Source organism: Pongo abelii, chromosome 5, assembly GCF_028885655.2.
Source record: "Pongo abelii isolate AG06213 chromosome 5, NHGRI_mPonAbe1-v2.0_pri, whole genome shotgun sequence".
Taxonomy (NCBI): Eukaryota; Metazoa; Chordata; class Mammalia; order Primates; family Hominidae; genus Pongo; species Pongo abelii.
In genome coordinates this window covers 163,048,872-163,069,145 of record NC_071990.2, presented here as the reverse complement: position 1 = coordinate 163,069,145, position 20,274 = coordinate 163,048,872, and the positions used below count along the sequence as shown (strand labels likewise).

Genomic DNA, 20,274 nt, shown 5'->3' with positions numbered 1-20,274 from the left:
AAAGCACCTCATCTCCTTAAGGCAGGCCCAGGGGCACCCCCAACCCCCGCCATGCGGCTGAGGCTGGCCAAGGGTCCAGGGCGGCTGCAGATGTCAGGGCCCCTGGTAGGGCGGGGGCAAGCTCAGCCCTTCTGCTTCAGTAGCAGGCAACAGCAAGGCACACACAGACCCATGCCGTCTTGGAGAAGGGCCTCTTCAGGATGAAGGCTGCAGACAGGGCCACTCAGGTGTGTGTAGCGAGTACCAAAAAAAGCCTGAGCACTGCTCAGGGAGCAGTGTGGACACAGGGCGCCTCCAGGAGCATCTGAGGTGTGCAGTGTGGATGCAGGGTGCCTCCAGGAGCATCTGAGGGGTGCAGTGTGGACGCAGGGCGTCTCCAGGAGCATCTGAGGGGTGCAGCGTGGATGCAGGGTGTCTCCAGGAGCATCTGAGGGGTGCAGCGTGGATTCAGGGTGTCTCCAGGATCATCTGAGGAGCTGACTGCCCTGCCCCGTTACTCTGAGCCTGCGCCTGACTGCATTCTTCCCTGAAGGACTTTGTGTTTGTGTCTTACTCCTCTTCCAAGGCCACACGGTCCACGTTTTACTCATTACTTTCTGCTCTATGATAACTCCACTCCCACTGCTACTGTTACGCTCCATGCAGGAGCCCTCCCGTTTGTAAATGACCCATGGGAGATGCGTGCCTCCTGCTGGCTGGGCTGGATTCGCCCATCCCAGGCTCTTCCATCCATGTCCCAGTTAGTTTATCGACCACGATGCTAATGCTAGGTAATCCTGTGCATCATGATTTGGGGGATTTCATTCACTTAGTCATCTATCCATTCTTAAATATGTATTATAAACGGACTGTTTTCCAAGCTCCATGCCCAGTGCTGAGCACATCAAATGATTTAAGTCTTGGGCCCTGCACCCAAGGACCTCACCAAATCTGCCCTCTCCAGAGGGAGTAGTTGAAATTGCAACTTCTGAGCATTAGGCCCTGCTTTCCAGCTTCCTATATTAAACTGGGCTCCCACGAGGGTCCTGCCGTCAGAGGAGAGGGTGGGGATTTTCTCACTGCTCTAACACTTGCACCAAAAGCAGTGCTGAAACTTGTTGGGCACTCGATACTCGAGCTCTTGCATCTTCCAGGCTCCTGGTCTGTTCTTTATAAAACTTGGCCGAACGTGCCCTGTTAACTTCCTGTCCCTCATTCACAAAAGAATCCTCTTTACCTGGGGGCCAGCAGAGGAAGCCAGGGATTTCTCTGAGTCCCTGCGAACAGCTGTGCATGGCTTGCCAAATCATTCACCTTCAGGGTCCAAGGAGGAAAACCCCCACCAGAGCAGCCTTGCTTTGTCTTAATGTCACATAGATGTCCACACTCGAGGATGACTGTAAAGCCAGGAGGATGACGGCACCTCAAACCCGCCAGCTCTCAGCTGGTGCTTGTGATTTGCGGCCACGGGCCTTCTCACATGCTCTGTGGGCAAACGGCCCTGTAGTCAGTTCGGGCTTCTCCTAACTAACTCTGCTCTCCTTGTGTCTGCAGCCTCCGTGGGAGTTCGATGGATGATTGGTGTGACGGAAATTGACAAGGGCTCTGCCTACGGCAACTCTGACAGCAAGCAGAAACTGAATGACTGACTCAGGGAGGTGTCACCATCCGAAGGGAACCTTGGGGAACTGGTGGCCTCTGCATATCCTCCTTAGTGGGACACGGTGACGAAGGCTGGGTGAGCCCCTGCTGGGCACGGCGGAAGTCACGACCTCTCCAGCCAGGGAGTCGAGTCTCAAGGCCGGATGGGGAGGAAGATGTTTTGTAGTCTTTTTTTCCCCATGTGCTTTCGTGGGCTTTGGTTTTCTTTTTGTGTGGGTGTGTGTGAGCGTGGCTGTGTGGTGAGTGTGAACTTTGTTCTGTGGTCATGGAAACGGTATTTTAGGCTGCAGGGGAGGGCAAGGCTGGGGACCGAAGGGGACAAGTTCCCCTTTCATCCTTTGGTGCTGAGTTTTCTGTAACCCTTGGTTGCCAGAGATAAAGTGAAAAGTGCTTTAGGTGAGATGACTAAATTATGCCTCCAAGAAAAAAAAAAAATTAAAGTGCTTGTCTGGGTCATCTGTGGTGTATGTATGTTTACATAGACCGCTGCCCCTCCATCCTGCCCTTGCCCGTGGCTTTGGTGTTTCAGATCCTGCTCACAGGAGGCAGCTTGCCGCGGAGGTGTGGGCAGCTGAGAGGGGTGGGCAGGCCAGCACAGCTCCTGGCAGGAGACACAGGTCCAGGAGCCCATGAGCATTTGTGAGGGCAGAGATGGCAAGCACGTGCGTGGAGACCAACCAAGCGTGTCCCTGGCACACAGCAAGGGAGAGGTTCGTTCGGTCTCTGCGGTGCAGTCTCCCAGCGTAAGTCTTGAAGATGTACCCAACTCCCTGAAGAAACGGATCTTGAAATTGAACATAAACGTCATGAACGTACAGTCTGGGCATTCTGTACTGATTTGTGAGATGAGCTTGCATCGACTGTTCCTCTCAGCAGTGACAGCCAAAGTCACCCCTAATAAAATGCAGGTTCACTTTATAAAATGCCTCGCCCCTTCCCAGCATGCAGAGCTTGTCTGCAGCCCTAAAGGAGCCAGGTCCCGCTCTGATCAGGGTCAAATCAGAGCCGACATCCCATGTACAAAAAAACCCCCAGGCTTCTGCCTTCCTTCCGGGCTCCTGTCTGCTCCCATTTTACTCCGTGGAATAGTTCTGCCCTGTAGCATCTCCAGCGGCCTTTGCAGACTGCTGTCAGCCAACAGGTGCCAAAAATGCAAAAGAAGAAGAAACTAAAAGCAGTGCTATTTTTGCAGAACAATTAAATACTAGCTATTAAGTCATCTTAGGCCAAGACACCAATGGCACTTGGACCGATGGGTATTTGGAGCGTGAGTCAGGAAGGATACGTCTTTCTCCTGGTGTGCAGCTGCAAGTTGCCGAGAAAAGCTGCCTGTGTTGCTGTGGTAACATGAAGAAGGAATGAACTGCTCCAGACAAAAACTGGCCACACATTATAAGGCCTATTCTACGCAGTCATGTTTTTGGCTGTTTGCTCATTTAGTCATTGTTTATCAAGCACAACCAAACGAGATAAGCCAAGGAGTTACAAGACAGCTCTAGAGACGCTCCCGCTGCTTACAGGACAATAATGCACTGTTGATACAAATGAATTTGAATCCGCAGAAGTGAAAAAGGGAACAAATCCTGGCTGACTTGTGGGAAGAGCGTACTGCAGAGCCCAGGGCCTGAGTTAACTCGCTGGCGGCCCTGCAGGCAGGCTTGATGGGAGCACCCAGCACGTCTGCCCACCCTGCACAGGGCGTGAAGCACTGTGTGCAGAGAACTGTGGGCAAAAGCCCAGGACGTGACTTCAGGCAAGAGGGGCCCTTGGAGAAGTGGAGGTGTGCATGGTGTGTAGCCTTGTGTGTGTGTGAGCACGCCCTAGTGGACCTGCGCCTGGATTATCGGCCGGTCTCTCGGAGGGGGGTCCGTGATGCTGAGTTACGCCATTCACCTGAACTCTGCAGCTCATCGGCTGTAGGATTTGGGTGAGACACTTTTCCTTGCTAATTTCCCCATCTGCAAAACGGGGGTGACGATATCTACCTCTTGGGGTGTGTCAAGGGTAAAAGAGGCACACTTTAAGAATCCTAAAGCACTAAGCCAAGGATGAAAGACTAGAAAGCTGCCTCTATGTTGCTACTTCTCAAAAATGCTCAGAAATTTTCTTGTCGTACTAAAAATGTGTTTGTTATTTTTCTCATTTTCATTCTTCCATTCAACACAGAGGTAATCTAAGTAAGTTCTAAAAACATAGATCCGGGGGCCACAGACATTCAATTTTCTTCTGAATTGGCTCTGGAATCACACAACACACAAGCACGCAAACAGGCTGCCTGCTAGGGCCTTGGGTTCCAGGCTGGAGGAATGCAGGCAGAATTCTCTTAGGAAATAATAACTAAGTGAGCGCTAAGTTTTGAATTGCCTTAGAGCCGAAAGAGAATGTGGCGTGCTGGGGAGAGATCTGGACCTCTTTCTCATCAGTCATTTGACCTGTCCACGAAGAACAACGTTGTTATGCGGCCTGGGAACCTGGTTTCCTTCCACCCCGTACCCTTAATGACACAGACAACCACGGGTACTCCCGGACGGAAGCTCATCACTCCTCAAATATCTTCACCCATGTTCCGGTCACACGGAGGTCACCATCTCCTCAGCAAAGAACTGCTTTGGTCCCCCGGGTATTAGTTTTTCTACGAGCTGAAAACCCACGGAGCCTAAGCCATCTTTTTGTCCCCTAAGGAGAGCCCCATGGACTAAGAGCTACACTTCCTGTCTTTCCCACCTTGCCATCTCATGCTAGCTTAAAGCTTATCACGCTACTGAGAGCCTGTCCTGTAATTCAAGGTGGCAGAGAAAAATACGAACCTTGAGTGAAATCTGGAGAGCAGTGCAGGGTCAGCCCCAGACACGAGGGGCCATATCCTAGGCGACTCCTGCAGCTTATAGAGGCAGGGAATTTAGTGGACTTCTTCCAGGAAAGCCAGCCCACGGGGACTCTGTTAAAAGACACCAACCATTTGGAAGATGCAGCTTGAGGTCTGGGGACTGGACTGATTCTGCCACTATATAGTGAACACGATTAATCGGGAGGAAAAAGTAAGGCACTCTGTGAGTTAGTCTACCACCCTATTGACTTTGACAGAGAGAAAACCAACCTTTTTCATATGCTCACACAGTAGTAATGGAGTATCTCGACTGCTGTATTCCCTAAACAAATGCATGCAAAGCCTTGTAAAAGTAGCCGATTAAAAAAAATGTTAAAACATTAGGGTTTTTCTAATATATCCATATGTGGGACAGTGAGTTAGATGTCATTAATTGTCCAGCCAAAACTTGTAATAGTGATGTGAAAGACACAAAGAAGGCCCCACTGGAGCGGAGGAGCGGTCTGGCTGGTCCCCAAGCAAAACAGAATGGGCTTCGCATAGGCTTTAGAACTTACTCATAAATATTGACCGAAGTGTGAAGAAAGGCATCCAGTGAAGATTCTCTAGGGTCTCTACTGCTCAAAACGAGATTTAATCCGGCTTTCTCTAAAGCAATGGGCCAGACTTTCACGTACTAGGTTAAAGTCAGAAAAACAAATACTTTGGTTTGCACGTCTCTTGAGGGGCCCTAGGCTGTACGGAGGAATATTTAGAGGAATATTTGTGAGCTGCCATTTGTGTTTAAAAGAACATGAAAGCAAGACAGGCCCTAACCCGCCTGTGTCTGTAGCTGACCAGGCCACTGCTTCCTCCCCCCCAGAGCTTCTAGGAAAGCCTCCCAAAATGCGACTCCCCAAGGTCCTGTGGAGTAGTCCCCTCATAATGCCTCCACCACACCTGTGTCTTACGATGCCTTAAGTGACGTAGCTCCTAAGTGATGTTTACAGAGAAGGAAATACTTACTTAGGCAAGCCCATGTGTAACATGCTCACAGACGTGCTGGCTTTGCCATGCTTTCGGACTCCACCATGCTTTGACTCTTCTGGTCCTAGTCACGCCTTGGCACGGGGCAGAAGCGGCTGAGCTATGCTGACAGGTGCTGCTGACAGACAACAGCCATTCAGCCGAGAAGGCGTTTCTAGGTGAGGGCATGAGAGCTGGCATTCCAGGCTGCTGGGTGCAGCATCCGCAGGTGCACCGCGTTGCTCCATGGTGCGTTCAGAAGAGACCGGCATCTTGAATCTCAGGCTCTGGGCTCATTCTTTGCCTCTGCCAAGGGACCATTTAGGGGCTTCAAGCCAGCTGCTGAAAATCCCCCTTTTCTGGATTTTTCCCCATCTATATAAGGATATGGTGGCTGTGTGGACAAGAAATTGGTTGCATCTCAGAAGGGTGTTTCCCTACAAATATCTTCAGAAATTTAATTGAAAACAATTTTTTGAACTTTTTTTTTTTTTTTTTGGCCAGGATGAGTGAGGCTGAAGTCACATCCTGAATGTGCATGCCAGACAAAGGGTAAGCAAGCAATCTTGACAAATGCCGATCCCTCTGCACTCCAAAACCGGAGCCCGTATGAAGGCCCAGGGCCCAGTCATCACAGAACCCCCCAAGCCAGCACAGTGCCTGATGCCTCCCTAGGCATTAGCACATCCCAGCACCGAATTCACATCCTCAGCATCCCTGCCTCCCGCATCCAGGGCTTAGGTTGAGTGTTTCCGGAGTGTCAAGTACATTTAAACAGAAACCAAATACTCCAGGGTTTTGACCTGTCACAATGGCTTTTGAAAACAGACGTACAACTTGAGAGAAGGACTCGATGGACTTCTTAGGCCGAGGACTATGGACATGTTGCTGTTCCTCTTGGTCCAGGACATTCAATACCATTCACAGCATTCGTCACCAACTGACACAGTATCAATCACGACATTCAACTGTTTGAAATTACTGCTATTTTGTTCAAAAACTAAGAAATCAGAAATTGCACCTAAATATTGTGTCTCCTCATTGGAGTCCCATCTCTCTGAGCACAGGGATGGGCTCCTGAGCTCACGGCCCTGCCCTGCCCTGCCCCCCAGCAGGGCCTCACCATCATGGCCCTCAGTGAATAGTGACTACAAGAAGGGGACACGTAATTACTAGAGGCCTGAGTAATGGAATTTCAATTAGCTTCTTCTGCTTCCCTTTTTTAAAAAAGAACCACCTTTCTTAAGAATAATTAGGCCAAAATAAACTTGAGTACTTTGTACAGTCAATATTTTGAAGTTTCGGAGTTACCAGTGAAATAGCAAAGCTCTTCTCCAGGAAAGGACATCCAGGTTCCCACCCAGGCCTGCCTTCCTCAGCTCCTGCAGCCTCATCCTAGTTTAATATGAAGGTTGTGAATGGGTTAAAAAGCAGTTCTTAAGCACCTACTTAGATCTTTTCAGTATCTGGAAATAGCACCCAGGGCTGTGTTAGTAAAGCTTTTCACTGGGTAAGAGTCATACAATTTTCACATTTAATTTGTTTTTTTAAAACAAGGCAGTCTTGTTTTACATATTGGAATGACTAGATATTTTTTGACATTTCTGGCACCTCTGGTTCTGTTGAATTTTAAGAGAGGTGAGTGGTACGTACGCAAAGTTAAGATTGCTGCATAATAATTCCTTTGCATTTCCAAAATAAATTACACAAATGTCACTTTTCCTTTTCTATTCCATAGTACTAGTTTTAGCCAGATCTTTGCCAAACATTCTAGGAAATTCAGGAAAGTCATCCATGGGATTTCGGAATGCCATTCTCTCTGTATCTTTGCAGATGATGAGGAAGGAAAGTTGATGAACTAGTACGGGATGGCTCAGACTTGTAAAGTGTCTAAGTCACAACGCTGCAGAGCCAGCTTCCGGGTAACAATGGCATGGCCTCGGCTGCGCCAAGGCTACAACTGGCGCTTCCTTACTCTCATCTGAGGCAAACACAGCAAGGCTGGCCCAGGCCGCCCACAGTCAACAGATGTTCACGGGAGATGGATCAGCCCCTCTTTTGCTTGTTCTATCAAGGAAAGATGACGTCTAACCATGGGCAAGGGTGGAACACACCCGGTTCGGGTCAGGGAATGAGTTGCTCTGAGTGAACAGTGAATTCTTACTTCTCAGCCTGTATCAGTTGTACCCAGGGTTCATGATTACTGTGACCCACTAAGGGACGATCTTTGAGGAAACAGACCTGGAGGGAGGCAATTTAAGGAGGAAAAGTGAGTGGGTTTTACAGACTGCTTTGTGGCCACGTTCAGGAACAGACCATTCAGTGGATGACTTTTCAGTATATAAAAGCAAGCAGTAATGGCCAGGAGGGAGCAGATGCCCTAAGAATGACATCAGACTGACCAAATGTGCCTTTTCAAATAAGTTACGAGAACGAATGAATTGGAATTAGAGCAAGGTATTGGACAGAACCATGCTAGTCTTTGAGAGAATGTGTGGATTGGGTGGATGTTTGGATTGAATGAATGGTAACTTTTTAATGTGAAACAGAGAACTGATATATGGGCTGTCATGTCACCCTAGGGTACTGTTGCTCTGTCATGTGTAGCAATCTTTCCAAATTTTTGTTGGTGGGTTGAACAAAGATAAAACTAATAAAGTATGTGTGGATACCATTAGACAGCACAGCTTACTGGATTGGATGAAATAAAATTGACTGAAACTTTAACTTGGAAAAATGCACGTCTCTACACTGCCTCACTCAGTATCTGCAGGGAAAGTGGGATGGCCCTGCAGTGGACCCCTGCTACCTCCCTTGCCTGGTCTGGGCCATTCTAGCCCTTTGCGTCACTGCCCCACCTCTTCCAGCTTTACCATGATGCCATGCTCTCCCCGCCCCTCTCCCCAGGCTTCATTCTCTTTCTCCCTCCTTATGGCTGCATTCCTCAGAGCCTTTGCCTGAACTTCCCTCTCTAGGCCAATTCCCCATCATCTCTTACCAAATTCCCCATCATCTCTTACCAGGATGAGAGAAAAGGCTGGGGGTGGGGCCGGGGTGGGGGCATGTCTCACATTTAACTACCTATGCAAGATCTGTCTGTCTTCCTGATTATGGACTATATACTCCATGAGGGCAGGGATGTCTGTTTTGTTGCATGAAGATTAGCGTAAATCCACGGCACAGAATGCAGCGCTCTTGCTACTGTCAGAACACCTACAGCAACCGTCGGTTCTGTCAGTCTCTAAAAACGTATCGACAAACTGAAGCGAGGCCTGGGAAAGCCAAGACAGTTTTAGAAAACTATTAACTTGGGAAGCAGAGATCAATGACTTACAGTGAGGGGAGACAGCAGTATTCAAATACGTACAGGAATAGTCAAGTATAGACAGCATGAACAAGCAATATGATGAGGTTGATTTCAGCCCAAAACAAAAAAATATTTTACAGTAATTAACTCTGAAGTGGAAGCAGAGGCAATGGAGGAAGATTACGAGTAAAGAATAAAATGCAATAGAAACAGTATATCCTGGAGTTGTGTGACAAAGCAACCCTGTCAACTTTGAGAAGGACAGATGACATGAAAATGAAGGTGGTTAGAAAACCACTGAAGTTGCACATGTGTCTGCAGTAAGTCACTATGCAGCAGGAATGATTCCAACAGACTAGGAACAAACCACCTAACGAGACATGGAAAGAACTGTGCTCCTATGGCTGACGATAGCTGTCTCAAGAAGAGAAAAAGTGACTTGACAAAATGCCAGAACACTGGAGCGGGTTACCCAGAGGACTCGCCCCAGAGTGGAAAGCCTGTGACCCTTCTGTTAATTCAGGGGAGGCTGGGAATTTGCGAGGCTATTAGGTTACAGGGACGGATGACGTGATAAACATTTCAAGCAGCACGTCATGGGAATTTCCATCACAGTGTTAAATCTGTGACTCGCCGTGACCTCAGACACCACACTCACAAGTTACCTGCTTCATCACATGGCCAATAACAAACTGATCCCTTCTGGGAAAATACACTGATCTTTTAATAGGAAAAAAGCAAGCTTCAAAGGACAGACTTACACTCCCATAGGTAGAAATGCAGTCTTCAACAGCAAGCTGAAACTCTTCTTGGCCATTTTGGATTTTTGTAAAAGCTTTTAAAACCTAAACAGAGTCTGTAAACATAAAGGAATGTCCACGGATCTTAATGGCTGCTGTGCCCTGGGAGATGACACCTCATTTCCCGTGTCACCACACAACATGCCTTTGAAAGCCCTGCTTTAGAGCTGCCTTCAGTATCCTGTATAAGCCCAGGAAACCAGTCTTGTTATCTCAGCCACCACACCTGAGCAGAGTATAGTCCACCCTTTTACTGTAGTATAGAAAACAAGTATAATGTATAGCATTATACATCCAGCTCCCAGAGGGGATTGCTTCTGAAAGAGGATACTCTTTTATATAAACTCTGCTAGACTAAGAAGAATGCACTGTTTCTTAATTTTGTTTAGTGTTCTAGAGCGGGGATTGGCTGATTCTGGCTACAGCCCCACGTGGCCTGCAGCTTGCTTTGTAAATAAAGTTTTGCTGGGCACAGCCACATCTATTCACCTGCACATGATCTATGGCTGCTTTCGTGCCACAACAGCAGAGCTGAGTTGTTGTGACCTAGACTGTATGGACCACAAGACCAAAATATTCACTCTCTGGCCCTTTCCTGGAAAGGGCCGCCAACCCTGCGCTAAGGAATATAAGCTGACTGAAGCTGATATGTAGAAGGGAAAAAAAAGCTACCCCTTGATTTTATATTATTACTTTTTTTTTCTTATTGAGAAACCACCTTTAGAATGTGTTTGAGATATAAGCTCTATTTACAAACTATTTTAAAAAATGCTCTGGAAGATTATTTTTACCATCATTTTTGTCTTGACCACATTCTGTCTCAAGAAACTTTTAAAAAGATGAATAAATTAAACCCAAAGTATGCAGAAGGAAAGAATAAAGATTAGTATGGAAAAAAAATGGAAACCAGCAAAACAAGAGAGAGTATTAATGAAATCAGAATTTGATTCTTTGAAAAGGCCAACAAAATTGATTATTAGCCAAGAAAAAGAGAAAGCACAAAAGCAGACATCACTACCAGCCTTAGAAAAATTAAAAGGATTATTAGGGAATACCATGAACAATTGTATGTCAACAAATTAGACAACTCGGCTAAAATGGACAAATTCCTACAGACTTAAATTACTGAAACTAACTAGAGAAGAAAGTCTGGGGAGGGCAAATGGCAGATGAGAGGCAGGACTAACTTGCAGCTCCCTCTCAGATGGACAGAGCAGTGTGTGGAGACTCACATCATAAACTTTTGTTCCAAGAACTACACATACCAGGATAAGCGAAGAGAATCCACAGACCCTTTGAAGGAGGTGGATTGTCGCTGCAAGCTCTGTGGGCAGCCAACGAACTGTGAGTGCTAGCTTTCTCAGCTGGGAGCCTTGTAGCCTGGGGCAAGTTCTCAGCCCTGCTCACTGGCTGCCCAGAAGTAAACTCCCTGCTTTTGTAGGGGACATAGTGGGAATGAGACCGGCCTTTTGGGAGCTAAGGCCAGCGACTGCCGGCTCTCCCCTGCTTCCTGGGTGACCTGTGTGACACAGCAGAGGCAGCCACAATCCCCCTCGGAACATAACTCCATTGGCCTGGGAACCACACCCCTGTCCCCCATAGCAGCCACACCAAGCCCTGCCCAGGAGAGGCTGAGCTCAGATGCGCTTAACCCTGCCTCCACCTAATCTTTCTCTACCCGCCCTGGTAGCTGAAGACAACATAAAGTCTTGGGAGCTCTAAGGCCCTGCCCACCACCTCATCCACCCCATACCACCACAGCTGATACACTTTTCATCTGCCCTATACCACCACAGCTGATGTGCTTTTGAAAGCACCACCTCCTGGCTGGAGGCCAACCAACACAAAGCGAGCTCACGTAACAAAAATAAAACCAAGGACCCTCACAGAGTCCACTTCATTCCCCTGATGCCTCCACCAGAGCAGGTGCTGGTATCCACAGCTGAGAGACATGAAGACAGATCACATCACAAGACTCTTTGCAGACACTCCCCAGGACCAGCCCAGAGCCCAGTAGCTCCAATGGGTGGCTAGATCCAGAAGAGAAATAAAAATCACTGCAGTTCAACTCTCAGGAAGCCCCATCCCTAGGGGAAAGGGGAGACCACCATATCAAGGGAGCACCCCGTGGGACAAAGGAATCTGAACAGCAGCCCTTGAGTCCAAGATCTCTCTGACATAGTCTATTCAATTGAGAGGGAACTAGAAAAACAATTCTGGTAATATGACAAAACAAGGTTCTTTAACACCCTCAAAAGATCACACAGGCTCACTAGCAATGAATCCAAATCAAGACAAAATCTCTGAATTGCCAGAAAAAAATTCAGAAGGTCGACTGTTAAATCGAGGAGGAACCAGAGAAAGGTGAAGTCCAACTTAAATAAAACTATATAGGATATGAATGGAAAAATCTCCAGTGAAACAGCCTAAATAAAAAACAATCACAACTTCTGGAAACAGAGGACACACTTGGAGTACTGCAAAATGCACTGGAAAGTCTCAACAACAGAATCAAACAAGTAGAAGAACGAACATCAGAGCTTGAAGACAAGGCTTTCAAATTAACCCAGTCTGACAAAGACAAAGAAAAAAAGAATTAAAAACAATGCCTCCAAGAAGTTTGGGATTATGTTAAATGAGCAAACCTAAGAATAATTGGTGTTCCTAAAGAAGAAATCTAAAAGTTTGAAAAACATATTTGAGGGAATAATCAAGGAAAACTTCCTGAGCCTTGCTAGAGATCTAGACATCCAAATAAAGAAGCTCAAAGAATGCCTGGGAGATTTATCACAAGAAGATCACTGCCTAGGAACACAGTCATCTGTTTAATGTCAAGATGAAGGAAAGACTCTTAAGAGCTGTGAGGCAAAAGCATTAGGTAACCTATAAAGGAAAACCTATCAGATTAACAGCAGATTTCTCAGCAGAAACCCTACAAGCTGGATGGGACTAGGGTCTTATCTTTACCCTCTTAAACAAAACAATTATCAGCCAAGAATTTTGTATCCAGGAAAACTAAACATCATGTATGACGGAAAGATAGTCTTTTTCAGACAAATGCTGAGAGAATTTGCCACTACCAAGCCAGTACTACAGGAACTGCTAAAAGGAGCTCTAAATCTTGAAACAAATCCTAGAAACACATCAAAACAGAACCTCTTTAAAGCAGGAATCTCACAGGACCTATAAAACAAAACAATGAAAAAAAAAAAAGGGATTCAGGCAACAAACAGCACAATGAATAGAACAGTATCTCTAAGGCCAATACTAACATTGAATGTAAATGGCCTAAATGCTCCAGTAAAAGATACATAATGGCAGAATGGCTAAAAATTCATCAAGTATCTGCTGTCTTCAAGAGACCCACCTCACACATAAAGACTCACATAAACTTAAGGTAAAGGAGTGAAAAAAGACATTCCATGCAAATGGACACCAAAAGCAAGCAGGAGTAGCTATTCTTATATGAGATAAAACAAACTTTAAAGCAACAGCAGTTAAAAAAGACAAATAGAGGGGAGGCTGAGGCAGGATAATCGCTTGAACCTGGGAGGCAGAGGTTGCAGTGAGCTGAGATTGCACCACTGCACTCCAGCCTGGGCAACAAGAGTGAAACTCTGTCTCAAAAAAAAAAAAAAAAAAAAAGGACAAAGAGGGACATTATATAATGATAACAGGACTAAACCAACAGGAAAATACCACAATTCTAAAATATATATGCACCTAACACTGGAGCTCCCCAATTTATAAAACAATTACTACTAGACCTAAGAAATGAGACAGACAGCAACACAATACTAGGGGGAACTTCAATAACCCAATGACAGTACTAGACAGGTCATCAAGACAGAAAGTCAACAAACAATGGACTTAAACTATACCCTAGTACAAATGACAGGTATTTACAGACTATTCTACACTCAACAACTGCTCTTATTCATCAGCACATGGAACATTCTCCAAGACAGACTATATGACAGGCCATAAAACAAGTCTCAACAAATTTAAGAAAATCAAAATTATAGCAAGTACTCTCAGACCACAGTGGAATAAAATTGGAAATCAACTCAAAAAGGAACCCTCAAAACCATGCAAATACATGGAAATTAAATGACCTGCTTCTGAATGATCACTGGGTCAACAATCAAATCAAGATAGAAATTTAAAAATTATCTCAACTGAACAATAATAGTGACACAACCTATCAAAACCTCTGGGATACAGAAAAGGTGGTGCTAAGAGGAAATCCTGTTCATAGCATTAAATGCCCCTACATCAAAAAGTCTGAAAGAGCACAAACAGAAAAGCTAAGGTCAGACCTTAAGGAGCTGGAGAAACAAGAACAAACCAAACCCAAACACAGTAGATGAAAAGAAATAACCAAGATCAGAGCAGAACTAAATCAAATTGAAACAAAAAAATACAAAAGATAAATGGAATAAAAAGCTGGTTTTTGAAAAGGTAAATAAAATTGATAGATCAATTGCAAAACTAAGCAAAATAAGAAAAGAGAAGATCCAAATAAGCTCCACTGGAAATGAAACGGGAGATATTACAACTGATACCACAGAAATACAAAAGATCATTCAAGGCTATTATGAACAACTTTATGCACATAAACTAGAAAACCTAGAGGAGATGGATAAATTCCTGGAAATCTACAACCCTCCTAGATTAAATCAGGAGAAAGAGAAACTCTGAACAGACTAATAACAAGCAGTGAGACTGAAATAGTAATAAAAAAATTGTCAACACAAAAACAGTCCAGCCCCAGACAGATTCACAGCTGAATTCTTTCAGACATTCAAAAAAGAATTGGTACCAATCCTATCAACACTACTCCAAAAGATAGAAAAAGAGGGAATCCTCCCTAAATCATTCTATGAAGCCAGTATCACCCTAATACCAAAAGCAGGAAAGGACATAACAAAAAAAACTAGACACCAATATCCCTGATGAACATAGATGCAAAAATCCTTAACAAAATACAAGCTAACTGAATCCAACATGAATCTTTATTAAAAAGATAATCCACCATGATCAAGTGGGTTTCATACCAGAATGCAGGGATGGTTTAACATCCACAAGCCAATAAATGTGATACACCACATAAACAGAATTAAAAACAAAAATCACATGATCGTCTCAATGGAAAGAGAAAAAATGTTTGACAAAATGCAGCATCCTTTTATGATTAAGACTCTCAGCAAAATCAGCATAGAAGGGACATACCTTGAGGTAATAAAAGCCACCTATGACAAACCCACAGCCAACATTATACTGAAGGGAGAAAAGCTGAAGGCATTCCCCCCTGAGAACTGGAACAAGACAAGGATGCCCACCTTCACCACTTCCATTCAACATAGCACTGGAAGGTCTAGCCAGAGCAATCAGACAAGAGAAAGATATAAAGGGCGTCCAAATTGGTAAAGAGGAAATCAAACTGTTGCTGTTTGCCTTTGATGAAGGCATACTTAGGAAACCCTAAAGACTCCTCCAAAAAGCTCCTAGAACTGGTAAGTGAATTCAGCAAAGTTTCTGGATACAAAATTAATGTACGCAAATCAGTAGCCCTACTGTACATCAACAGTGACCAAGCTGAGAATCAAAGCAGTAACTCAACCTCTTTTACAATAGCTGCAAAAACAAACAAACAAAAAAACCCACTGAACCAAGGAGGTGAAAGACCTCTAAAAGGAAAACTACAAAAACACTGCTGAAAGAAATCACAGACAGCACAAACAACTGGAAACAAATCCCCGGCTCATGGATAGGTAGAATCAATATTGTGAAAATGACCACACTGCCAAAAGCAATCTACAAATTCAATGCAATTCACATCAAAATACCACCATAATTCTTCACAGAACTAGAAAAAAAACAATTCTAAAATTCATATGGAACCAAAAAAAGAGTCTGTATAGCCACAGCAAGACTAAGCAAAAAGAACAAATCTGGAGGCATTACATTACCCGACTTTAAACTATTAAGGCCATAGTCACCAAAACATTATGATACTGGTATAAAAACAGGCATATAGACCAATGGAACAGAATAGAGAACCCAGAAATAAAGCCAAACACTTAGTTACAGTCAACTGATCTTTGACAAAGCAAACAAAAACATAAAATGGGGAAAGGATACCCTATTCAATAAATAGTGCTGGGATAACTGGCAAGCCACATGTAGAAGAATGAGACTGAATCCTCATCTCTCACCTTATACAAAAATCAACTCAAGGTGGATCAGAGATTTAAATCTAAGACCTGAAACCATAAAAATTCTAGACAGTGACATTGGAAAAACGCTTTTAGACATTGGCTTAGGCAAATACTTTATGACTAAGGACACAAAAGCAAATACAACAAAAACAAAGGTAAACAGATGGGACTTAATTAAACTAAAAATCTTCTGCACGGCAAAAGAAATAATCAGCAGAGTAAACAGACAACTCACAGAGTGGGAAAAAATCTTTGCGATCTATACATCCAACAAAGGACTAATATCCAGAATCTACAAGGAACTCAAACAAATCAGCAAGAAAAAAAACAAAACAAAACAATCCCATCAAAAAGTGGGCTAAGGACATGAATAGAGAATTCTCAAAAGAAGATATACAAATGCCAACAAACCTAAAAAAATGCTCAACATCACTAATGATCAGAGAAATGCAAATCAAAATCACAATGAGGTAACACCTTACTCCTGCAAGAATGGCAATAAAAAATTAAAAAATATAGATGTTGGTGTGGAGGTGGTGAAAAGGTAACATCTTTACACTATTGGTGGGAATGTAAACTAGAACAACCACTATGGAAAACAGTATGGAGATTTCTTAAAGAACTAAAAGTAGATCTACCATTTGATCCAGCAGTCCCACTCCTGGGTATCTACCCAGAGGAAAAGCAGTCATTATATGAAAAAGGTACTTACTTGCACGTGCATGCTTATAGCAGCACAATTTGCAAATGCAAAAATATGGAACCAGCCCAAATGCCCATTAGTCAATGAGTGGATAAAGAATATCTAGTGTGTATGTATGTATGCATGTGTGTGTGTGTGTGTGTATATATATACACACACACTCTATATACATATATATGTGTATATATGTGTGTATATATGTATATATATGTGTATATATATGTATATATATAGAGAGAGGCAATGAACAATCTGGAAATGAAATTATTATTTTCACCCATAGTAGCAATAAAAAGAATACTCAGGCATTATTCACAATAGCAAAGACTTGGAACCAACCCAAATGTCCAACAATGATAGACTGGATTAAGAAAATGTGGCACATATACACCATGGAATACTATGCAGCCATAAAAAATGATGAGTTCATGTCCTTTGTAGGGACATGGATGAAATTGGAAATCATCATTCTCAGTAAACTATCGCAAGAACAAAAAACCAAACACCACATATTCTCACTCATAGGTGGGAATTGAACAATGAGAACACATGGACACAGGAAGGGGAACATCACACTTCGGGGACTGTTGTGGGGTGGGGGGAGGGGGGAGGGATAGCATTGGGAGATATACCTAATGCTAGATGACGAGTTGGTGGGTGCAGCGCACCAGCATGGCACATGTATACATATGTAACTTACCTACACATTGCGCACATGTACCATAAAACCTAAAGTATAATAATAATAATAAAAGAAAAAAAAAGAATACTCAGGAATACGTATAGAATACTACTCAGTCATAAAAATGAATGAAATAATGGCATTTGCAGCAACCTGGATGGAATTGGAGACCATTATTCTAAGTGAAGTAACTCAGGAATGGAAAACCAAACATCGTGTGTTCTCACTCTTACGTGGGAGCTAAGCTATGAAGATGCAAAGGCATAAGAATGATACAATGGACTTTGGAGACTCTGGGGAAAGGGTGGGAGGGCGGTGAGGGATAAAAGAGTACACATTGGGTACAGTGTACACTGCTTGGTGATGGGTGTACCAAAATCTCAGAAATCACCACTAAAGAACTTATTCATGTAATCAAACACTACCTGTTCCCCAAAAACTTTTTTTTTTTTAAAAACACACACACACACACACACACACACACACACACGGAAATAAAGTCCAAATAGACCTGCAAGAAGCAAAAAGACTGGATTAGTAACTTAAAATATTTCCAAAAAGAGAACTCACTCATGCCTAGCTAGTTTCACTACTGAATTCTATCAAACATGTAAAGGAATCTGGTTAAAAATACACACACACACACACACACACACACACTAATCCTTCACAATCTCTGAGAAAACAGAGTAGAGGGAAATTTCCAAACTCACTCTATGAGGCCAGCATTACCCTGATACCAATGCCAGAAAACAACATCACAAGAAATAAAAACTACAAGAGCAATATCCTTCATATAATATGGAAACAAAGGTCCTCAACAAAATATTGCAAATGAATGCAGCAACACATAAAAAGGAATACACCCAATGATCAACTAGGACGTATCTCAGGAATACAAGATTGATTTAACACCCCCAAATCAATTAATGTAATATACCATATTACAACACAGTAAAGTAAAAAACCTTACAATCATCTCAATAGATAAAGAGCATCTGACAAAATAAAACACCCACTCATGACAAAAATGCTGTCAACAAACCAGAAATAGAAGCGAACGTCCTCCAATGGAAAAAGGGCATTAATGAAAAACCTGTAACACCATACTTAATGGTGAAAGAATGAGTAATCTCCAGCTAAGATAAAAATGTCAAAAATATGACAAGGATGTCCATTCTCATCACCACTATTTAACACTGTACTGGAAGGTCTAGCCAGTGCAATTAAGCAAGAAAAAGAAATGAAAGGTATCTACAGTCTAGAGTGTAAAGGAAGAAGTAAAACTTTTTCTTCATGGAAAACATTATTTTATTTGTAGAAAATCCTATGGAGCCTACAAAAACAACTAATAGGACTATAAAATGAATTCAGCGTAGGATAAGAGATAAACATATAAAAATCAATTGTGTGTGTGTGTATATATATCTCCACTCTCTCTCTCTCTATATATGTGTGTGTATGTGTGTGTACTGTGTGTGTGTGTATATGTGTGGAGAGTACACACACATACACATACACTCACACACACACATATATATACATGGGGGGGGGCAATGAACAATCTGGAAATGAAATTATTATTTTCACCCATAGTAGCAATAAAAAGAATACTTAGGAATAAACTTAACAAGTTCAAGAGGTACACGACAAAAATCTCAAAGCAGTGCTGAAGAAATACCTAAATAAATGGAGATATATCCTGTGTTAACAGATTGAAAGACTTCAGATTAAGAAAACAATACTCCCCAAGTTGTTCTACAGATTCTTTGCAATCCAGTCCAAATCACAGGTGGTTTTGTTTTGCTTTTATGCAGAAATTGACATTTTGATCCTAAAATTCATATGGAAATGCAAATTACCCCAAATAGCCAAAATGATCCTGAAAAAGAAGAACAAAATTGGAGGACGCACACTTCCCATTTTTAAAACTAAATACAAAGCTATAGTAACCAAGACAGGATGGTATAAGACAGTATGGCGTAAGATAAACATAGAGATTAATGGAATATAATTGTAAGTCCGGAAATAAACCTTTTCATTTATGGTCAACTGATTTTCAACAAGGAATAGCCGTTTCAACAAATGATATTGGGCCAAATAAATATCCACATGCAGAAGAATGAATGTAGACCCTTATGTGATATCATACACAAAAATTAAAAATAGATGACAGGCCTAATGTAAGTGCTAAAACTCCAAAACTCTTAGAAAAAAACATAGATGTAAATCTTTGTGACTTTGGGTCAGGCAATGATTTCTTAGATATGATATTAAGAGCACAAGCAACAAAGACCAAGTTGATAAACTGGACTTCAAAAAAAAAATTTTTAAATAGTACTTTTTCAAAAGACATTGTTAAAACAAAATGAAAAGACAAGCCACAGACTGGGGAAAAAAAAAACATTTGCAAATCATATGTCCTGTAAGGACCTATATCCAGAACACATAAAACAACTATTACAAACCAATAATAAGATGATGAATAACCCAATTTTAAAATAATTTGAATAGATGTTTCACCAAAGAAGATATCCAACAAGCACATGAAAAGATGTTCACTATCATTAGGGAAATGCAAATCAAAACAGGATGCCTCTTCACGTTAACTAGAATGGACATTATCAAAAAAAAAGCACAATTGCAAGTATTGGAGAGGGTATGGAGAAGTTGGAACCCTCATACATTGCTAGTTGGAGGGTATAAGATGGTGCACCACTTTGGAAAACAGTTTGGAAGTTTAGGGAAATGCAAATCAAAACAGGATACTACTTTACATTAACTAGAATGGACATTATCAAAAAAAAGCACAATTGCAAGTATTGGAGAGGGGATGGAGAAGCTGGAACCCTCACACATTGCTAGTGGGGGTATAAAATGGTGCACCACTTTGGAAAACAGTTTGGAAGTTTCTGAAAATGTTGAACATAGATATACCACATGACCCAGCAAATCTACTCCCAAGAAAAATGAAAACATTTTTGTACAAAGACTTCTACGGGAATATTCAAAGCAGCATTATTTATAATAACCAAAAAGTGGGCACAACCCAATCAACTAGTAAATGGATAAATAAACGTGTGGCAGT

General features: G+C 42.8%; 1 protein-coding gene and 1 long non-coding RNA gene across 5 annotated transcripts in view; one reads left to right on the top strand and one right to left on the bottom strand.

The window, feature by feature from the left end:
- The window catches only part of AGPAT4 (1-acylglycerol-3-phosphate O-acyltransferase 4), a 140,601-nt gene extending 132,391 nt beyond the window's left edge, over positions 1 to 8,210 (top strand). For 3 of the 4 annotated variants that reach the window (XM_009242417.4, XM_024247915.3, XM_009242418.4), the window contains one exon: positions 1,534 to 8,210. In XM_009242417.4, the coding sequence (XP_009240692.1) occupies positions 1,534 to 1,628 (95 nt within the window). In that variant the 3' untranslated portion in view covers positions 1,629 to 8,210. 4 annotated transcript variants of the gene reach the window in all.
- LOC134761604 (uncharacterized) lies at positions 4,324 to 16,966 on the bottom strand. The gene is made up of 2 exons (XR_010140515.1): positions 10,846 to 16,966; positions 4,324 to 5,867 (listed from the first exon to the last, which is right to left on the bottom strand). It is a non-coding gene; the product is annotated as an uncharacterized LOC134761604 (long non-coding RNA).
- Positions 16,967 to 20,274: the final 3,308 nt, after the last annotated feature.